This window comes from Stegastes partitus, unplaced genomic scaffold, assembly GCF_000690725.1.
Source record: "Stegastes partitus isolate 25-593 unplaced genomic scaffold, Stegastes_partitus-1.0.2 Scaffold74, whole genome shotgun sequence".
Lineage (NCBI taxonomy): Eukaryota > Metazoa > Chordata > Actinopteri > Pomacentridae > Stegastes > Stegastes partitus.
Genome location: NW_007577805.1, coordinates 341,434 through 350,096, shown reverse-complemented (window position 1 = coordinate 350,096; position 8,663 = coordinate 341,434). Strand labels below are relative to the sequence as shown.

General features: G+C 41.7%; 1 protein-coding gene across 2 annotated transcripts in view; it reads left to right on the top strand.

The window, feature by feature from the left end:
- Window positions 1-8,657, top strand: part of ppp1r12a (protein phosphatase 1, regulatory subunit 12A) — a 64,794-nt gene extending 56,137 nt beyond the window's left edge. For both annotated transcript variants that reach the window (XM_008276477.1, XM_008276472.1), the window contains one exon: window positions 8,570-8,657. In XM_008276477.1, coding sequence (XP_008274699.1) covers window positions 8,570-8,656 — 87 coding nt within the window. In that variant the 3' untranslated portion in view covers window position 8,657. The remainder of the gene's footprint in view (window positions 1-8,569) is intronic.
- The last annotated feature ends 6 nt before the right edge of the window (window positions 8,658-8,663 follow it).

Genomic DNA, 8,663 nt, shown 5'->3' with positions numbered 1-8,663 from the left:
TTTTTTTTGTTTTCTTTATTTTTTTTTTTCCCGTCATCTTGTAAAATAGGTGTGTGGCTTAATACATGCAAGCTGTGCTGTGACTACCAACCACTGAAGAGTTCATTAAAAATAAACTTGTACATTGTAAAGTTCCCATGTCTCTTTATTTCCCCGCTTTTATTCAAATGGCCGTGAAAGTCTGTTTTTTGGAGACTTGCTGTGTTGGTTTGGGTTGGTTCATGAGAATGACAGTTTGTTTATTAAGTTCTCAGAAGGGTGATTCTAAAACACCTCTCTTTGCCCCGGTACAATGTCGACATATTAAACCTCTACCCAGAGTAGTTTTGGGGCGGGTTTTTGTTGTCTTTTTACAAAAATTAAAGAAAGTGGAATCAACACAGAACATTCTTACAGTGGTGACTGCGTATACTATAAATATGTTACTATAAATGTTTTTACAGTCTCTACAAACTGTTTTTTACTATACACATCAACTCTAGAAACACATTTCCTCATGTTGAACGTATCTTCCATCAACTTGCTCCTCTGTGCGTATCTTTATACCAAACCCTAAAGGATATCTAACATATACAGCCTCTCAGTTGCACAAAGGAGCGCAGAATTTAGTTTTTTCTGCAGGATCTGAACTGTTTCACTTCAAGTTTCTCAAAGTTCAAGGACTCTCAAAAAGTTGTCTGACGTTTCTTTTTGTTTTTGTAGCTTGATAAATGGTTTAACAGTTTCTAAAGATGACATGCCCTCCAAACCTGCCAGCAGACTTTGAAGTGGAGAGGGTGAACTTTTTGTTTTTTGAGCTTGCAGCAATTCAGTTTTCAGAGTTTAATGTTCCATTTGACGGCACAAACAAGTCAAACACACTGGCTCGGTCTCCTTTGTGATGCAAAAACTCAGATCCCTCGGGGGACAAAAAACTAAATCCCTACACATGTCTAACCTCTGCATCGACCTTTCTCAAGACGTATCAATCACTGAGTGACGGTGTTTTAAAGCAGCCCACAGTAACTGCTCATATAATGGATGTGAGACCACAGATGTCGTGGAGGTGTCGGCGTTCCCTGAAGCCATCTGACGACGTCTCCAGTCGTCTTCCAGGAAAACCCTTCAAACCAGCAGCACATAAAACCCTAATCTGTGATACATGGGGGTCCCACAAAATCAAATTTATCCAAATACATATATAAAAAAAAAGCATCAATACATATTTTGGTGACAAATACACCCAAGAGACACGTTCATGTTTCTGATAGCCGGAACACAAAAAGGGTTTTTCTCAAGAGGTCTCACTTAAATCAAACATTCAGACAGAGAAATATGTGGAGGAAGGCAGGTCGACCTTCGACTGGGCAGTAAATCAGCAACATGACGAAGAAGTCCATTTTTATACGAGATATCCTAAAAGAAGAAAACCTTTTACATCAAACACACAGATCAGCTGCGTGAGTCTTGTTCTGAACTTCATAGCAGATTATTTGACAGAATGACCCTGAGATTCATTTATTCCCAAAGGTGTGAGTTTTCAGACGTTTATTGTGCTGAAAAGTGGCACCAGAATGAATATACATGGAATCCATCCTGGACAACAACTGTAACAGAAAACCTTGTAACGAAACTCTGGCAGAAAGGTGTCAAACAATCTAACAGTAATAAGAAGAATGTACCGTAATGTTTAAAAACTGAAAATAACAGGAAATACAGATACAGATTTTATGGTCGCACAATGTTANTATACAGCCTCTCAGTTGCACAAAGGAGCGCAGAATTTAGTTTTTTCTGCAGGATCTGAACTGTTTCACTTCAAGTTTCTCAAAGTTCAAGGACTCTCAAAAAGTTGTCTGACGTTTCTTTTTGTTTTTGTAGCTTGATAAATGGTTTAACAGTTTCTAAAGATGACATGCCCTCCAAACCTGCCAGCAGACTTTGAAGTGGAGAGGGTGAACTTTTTGTTTTTTGAGCTTGCAGCAATTCAGTTTTCAGAGTTTAATGTTCCATTTGACGGCACAAACAAGTCAAACACACTGGCTCGGTCTCCTTTGTGATGCAAAAACTCAGATCCCTCGGGGGACAAAAAACTAAATCCCTACACATGTCTAACCTCTGCATCGACCTTTCTCAAGACGTATCAATCACTGAGTGACGGTGTTTTAAAGCAGCCCACAGTAACTGCTCATATAATGGATGTGAGACCACAGATGTCGTGGAGGTGTCAGCGTTCCCTGAAGCCATCTGACGACGTCTCCAGTCGTCTTCTTGGAAAACCCTTCAAACCAGCAGCACATAAAACCTTAGTCTATGATACATGGGGGTCCCACAAAATGGAATTTATCCAAATACATATAAAAAAAAAAAAAAAAAGCATCAATACATATTTTGGTGACAAATCCACCCAGGAGACACGTTCATGTTTATATCTACGATAGCTGGAACACAAAAAGGGTTTTTCTCAAGAGGTCTCACTTAAATCAAACATTCAGACAGAGAAATATGTGGAGGAAGGCAGGTCGACCTTCGACTGGGCAGTAAATCAGCAACATGACGAAGAAGTCCGTCTTTATACGAGATATCCTAAAAGAAGAAAACCTTTTACATCAAACACACAGATCAGCTGCGTGAGTCTTGTTCTGAACTTCATAGCAGATTATTTGACAGAATGACCCTGAGATTCATTTATTCCCAAAGGTGTGAGTTTTCAGACGTTTATTGTGCTGAAAAGTGGCACCAGAATGAATATACATGGAATCCATCCTGGACAACAACTGTAACAGAAAACCTTGTAACGAAACTCTGGCAGAAAGGTGTCAAACAATCTAACAGTAATAAGAAGAATGTACCGTAATGTTTAAAAACTGAAAATAACAGGAAATACAGATACAGATTTTATGGTCGCACAATGTTATAGTTTTTAAAATTATGTACAGTTTTGGCCTGTTTTCTTTAACATGTATATTAATACTTTTCCGTCATGATTTTACTCGATATTATCTGTAATTCACCAAACAGGGACATTACTGTCACAAGCTGTTAACCAAAAGTTCATTTTAGAATTGTTTGTGTGGCAGGTGCATCATTTCCGGGGCTGTTTCTGATTCATTTCAAACACAAAATAAGAAAACACATTTATATTTCGTTTGATAGCTTACATCTTAAACGCTGTCCAATCAGCTGTTCCAAATGATTCCCTGTGTGTTCACAAATCAACTCCTGACACTTTGCTCATAACCAGCTGAGCGTATCACAATATGATTACGTTACTTTTGCGTCTTTTACACCAGTTTCCCACTGAGCTGAGCCTCATGAGCTGCTGCTGCTGCTACTCTCAGTCGTACCAGTAGATGGTGCACAGCTTTGCAGACAGACAGTCAGGTGCACTCCACATCACTCACTGCTCTGTTTGGAGGAGGTTTGGTCGAAGGATGCAGCTCTGATCAGAGTAAGTTTTAAATGAACAAAATCTCTAATTTTCTATCAAAGTTCTGCATCAGTGACGAACCCTTTCCTCAAATCCCCACAGACGCTCTTCACTGTAACTCCACGTGACTGTAGATTTAAAGCAGCTACAGGCCGCTACACACAGCCGTGATTAACATGAACACAAAGGTTTGATTTACATGATTTAATGGTGGATCCACTTTGTCTGTCAGCCCTTGTTCCTGCATGTTGCGTCTGGGTGCGGCCTGATTTCCAGCGTCTGCGACGAAGAGCGCCGATCTGTAGATGAAAGCTTTGGGGGGATAAGCAGCCGTAATTGCGCAAAGTCACGCAAAAGTGTCTTGCTTTTCTTATTTTTCCATTGCCTCAGCGTTGCGGTTGACAACTCTCGTTGTCTGTGCCACGGACACGCTTCCTCAACCGTCGCAAGCAAAATGTCTCCGCGAGGACCTTGGCAGAACATAATTGGGAAGGGAAAAAAAAAAAGAAAAAGAAGACAGATTCTTGGCCTTAAGAGTGACCCCATGTAATTATAGTAACAAATGGTTTGAATTAACGCTGCCTTTTTACCAAGTTTGAATCCCTCAAAGGCTGAAAAAAAGGGCTTAGAGGACGACACGAGGCTTTTAGCGTCTGTAATTACGGCGACATCAGTGTGTGCTCGCTGATCTTTAACCTGCATTCAAGTTTTGTGATTTTTTATTATTTTTTTATGTAGAGGTGTGACTAATGGGAATGAAATTAGTCAGGAGCAAGGCTGTAATTATATACCCAGGGACACACAACCTTGACTGAAATTCAAATCTGCTCCACCAACCTCCGCATTTATTGGTGGAAGAATTATGCAAATGTCATCGTGATCATAACTTAAAGAGCCCATATTATGCACGTTTGTAGGTGTATGATTTTATTTTAGGGGTCTACTGGAAATGCTGAAAACACATTTTTCTTTTTTTGGGTTCACATTGAGGACTCAAGGACACTGCAGACCCAATATGGTGGCAAACTGTCGATCACGAGGTAGGCCCGCCCTAAAACGGTCCCAGCTTTATCATCGATCATCTATAATGTACTAAATGAACATCAGGCTGTATTCAGAAAGTCTTAAAAATTGGTGATTGACTTTATAAATTCACCAGTTCAGCCAATTGTTTGCTCGAACCAAGAAGCATCCAGTCAATGGTGTTGCTGCTCTGATGTAGAAGTATAACAGTTACCAAACTTTAAGGCTTTTTTAAAAGTCAGATTTCCCTCGTGAGTATACATAAGCAGTTTTTATGCATCTGTGATTCATTGAAGTTACAGTTATGACTTTCTTTCCATTCATTTCGATAGAGGTCTGGTCTTCTCATCCCAACATAACTGCTGTCTTTTGGCGGTTACTGAGAAGGTTTCCGAAGGATTAAACTTGCCTATAAAGTCTTTGAGCTCACTTGAAAACAAAAAGCCATTGTTGAGTTTCAGAGGATCTGTAGGATCCATCCTCTGGGGACCATGAATGTGTCTGAATGATTCCATCCCAATCCATCTGATAGCTGTTGAGACATTTCGGTCAAAGTATCAATAGGACCATAACAGTAGGTGTTTCTTTATAACATTTCGTCACATTTTCACTGACAATTTTCCAGATTCTCTATTTTTAAGCCTGATTTTCTTACATTCCTTTCCTGCGAATCAACATGCGACACCTGTTGAGAAAACCTGAGACCAGTGAGTCATGCCCATCTTATCGCCGCATGTCGGATGCCGCGGTGCAGGCTATTTAAAACCAGAAAGCCAGCAGCATTTAATCCCCATGGATAGCCATTTTGGAGTGACGTCTTCAGACTTTTTTTTTTTTTTGGACATTTCTAACTTCTTGCAACCTGTCGAAATCCATTTAAAAATGGTTGGGGGGAAAAAAACGTGAATATAATTAGAAATAAATGGACTAAAACCTTGGTGTGGCCTTGTAAGCATCGTGGTCACAACTTGTTAGAACTCCCTGAGGCACATGATGAGTAATAAATCTCAGCACAGACCTGAAGAAACTCTCCTGATTGCTGGCTGGTCTCTTTGATTCCAGCTCCACCGTGAGATGACGGGCTTTTCTGGGTTGGAAATCATCCCTTGAAGACAGAATTAGATCACACGGACACTCATCCTCTCTGCTTATTTTATTGCGATCCGATCACCCTCCCTCCTCTCTACTGTAAAGTGCAGCAGCACAAACAAACCTCCTCCCTTAGTTCAATTTTAAACTCCACCAACACACTCTAGACACACCGGGTGAGCATAAACCCCCTCCGATACGAGGACAAACAGCAGCAGGGGTTCTCTCCGATGACAAACAACGACAAATCGAGGCATCCGGATGAAGTGACAGCTCGAGTCTGTCACCGAAACACTCGGGCTAGAAAAATGGGATTGGAGGCGGCGGTGGATTGCTTTGGATGCAGATAGAAAAGAGGATACAGAGACGTCTCTCACTCTGGATGTGGTGTCAAGAAGCGGCATCTAAATTAAACATCCTGCTCTGTCATGGGAACACTGAAGAGGTTAGACAGAGAAAGCACAAAGTTAATTCAGTAAAGCGATTTAATGAGACGAGACCAGCAGCCAGAGTTCATATTCTCGGCACAGTCGTGTTTCCATTGGGTGTTGGACTCCACCGGAGTTGCCCCTTGGTTCCAATCCTCTTTGTAATATTCACAGACAGGGTGTCGAGGAACAGCCGGGGTGAGGATGGGGTCCAGTTTGGGGCTAAATCTCCCAACGTTTGCAGATGACGTGGTTCTGTTAGCTTCGTCGAACCGTGACCTCCAGCATTACATCGACGGTTCGCGACCGAGCGTGAAGCAGCCGAGATGAGAGTCAGAACCTCCAAGTCTGAGGTCATGGTTCTCTGCTGGAAACTGGTGGACGGCTCCCTCTGGGGGGAGTTGCTGCCATGAGCGAGTGAGTTTAAGTATCTGGGGATCTTGTTGATGAGTGATGAGAAAATGGAGCGTGAGATGAAGACGTGGATCGTGGGCAGCATCAGCAGTAAGGAGGGAGTTGTATCGGCCACAAGGTAAAACCCTCGATTTATGGGTCAGTAGACGTTCCAGCTCTTACCCATAGTCTTGAGGTCTGGTTAGTAAGTGATAGGGTGAGGTCAAGTATATGAACAGCCGAACAGTTTCCTCTGTAGGGTGGAGGGCTCGGTTTTAGATCCAGGGTTAGGCACTTGGAGTAGAGTTGTTACTTCTTTATGTCGCAAGGAGCCATTTGTGAGTCCTGTTCTGGAGGTTTTCTGGGGACGCCCAACTGGGAGGAGACCCTGGAACATACATATCTCATCCGGCCTGGGATCACTTCAGGACTTCTCAGGAGAAACAGACTGTTCCTGAGTAGAGGAACATCTGGAATGCCCTGTTTGAAATGCTGCAACCACGACCCAACCCTGGATAAGCAGAAGAAAACATATAAACACTTGGTTCCAGCTATTATTCATTCTAAATGTAAAATATTTTGACCATTAGTCACTTAAAATGAGCAATTTTAAAGTATTAGCTTGGGTTCGGGGAACTTTATAAACAGTTTTTCAATTCATACGGATTAAGCAATTATTAGAATAAACCATTTTAACCTCCAATNAGCTCTTTCAGAACATTAGGGGTTCACCATTACATTGTCTTTAACTTTTCAAATTTGAAATTACATCGGGCTCGACAACCACTGTAACATTAATTTAACATTTGAAATTACACAATCACACCAATAAAAGATTTCACCTGGACGACTTTCTTCGTGTTCCTCTGAGTCTGTGTGCTAACTGTTCACACTGAGGCTGAAGCAATGTTTCTGTAACATCCTTTTATACAAGCAAACATCACTTTATGTTCACTGTGCATAGATGAAAACATGACGTGTCACCATGTGAGAGCTTGTGAGGACGACTCACTCAACAACACATGAATACAAGCTGCACATTGTAGCTCTAACTTCAACCAGCACTTGGTGGAATCACCTGCTTCTTTTCCCGATTACTTTAAAGAACATTTAATTTAAAACTATCAACACCCAGGCAGTGTAAATGGTGTGCGCTATGCATTCTGGGTTGGGTGTCCTTTGAGCTCATGATGTAAGTGGTGCTGGAGCGAAAGTGGAGCATCACAGAGTTGGAGAGAAGGTGATGCTCTGGCTTTAAAAAAGAAAAAGAAAAAAAAGAATCTTCACTCACCACTTGCTCGAATCAGAAGTGTGACTCTCCAACAAGGATGATGGATTTGTAAAATTACTAACAAACTGTTTAACAGCCAGTTCAGACACTCTGCAGAGTATATGTCCTTTGCAGTTTCCTAATTATGTAGTTATGCAATCATGCCATGTTGGAAGTGGTACTGAAGTGTCCCCTGGTCTGAGCCAGTAGGTTCTGCTGTGGCAGCTTTAATGGAAGCAGGACGCTCATTTAGACACGAGCGGGTCAGATGTCATCAGGTTAACAGAGACGGCTGCATGTCTGAAAGGGGCTTTAAAGACTCAACTCTTCCCCCAAAACATGGACATTCTAAAGTTATTCTGCTTGTTTTGGAAGTTGACAAGAAGTTTTGTTGAGTTGACAGCAGAACCCAGTGCAGTGACTTGTTCCTGCTCACTGGAAACATCAGGAATACAGACTGACTGTTAGACGGCAGGAGGAAGGTGTTGATCTCTGAAGTCCAGCAGATGTCATGAAAGGAAAAAAAAGTTTTAAATTTGTACCCTGACATTGCTTAGGTATAGACATTTAACTTACTAGCCATACAAAAGCATCATTCCCTTACTTTCAAACCAGAGCGTGACTGTTTCTCTACCTGCTGTGTGTCTTGTTGTTGCGGCTGCCGGTGAGCAGCCGTTCAGATTCTGCATGGCTTTCTCAGAATCTTTGGCCTGTTGTGTGCCCGCTTCCTCTCCACTTGGAACAAAGATGTGATCTTTATTTTATTGTTTTAATTAATTACAAAAAGAGGGAGCGCTCTAAACATGAGATGCTGTGTGACTCCTGAGATCGCTTACACAGGGCTGCAATTAACAGTTTGTAAAAAAGAAAAAACCAGGCCTGACTGGTTGGACTACATGTGTCAAGACTCGTCTAAGCCTTTTCTCTCTCTCCCTTTTTTTTTTTATTCCCTTTCAGATGCTCCCAGACTTGAAAGCAGACAACCAGAGACTAAAGGACGAGAACGGAGCGCTCATTCGAGTCATTAGCAAGCTTTCCAAGTAGAACAGAC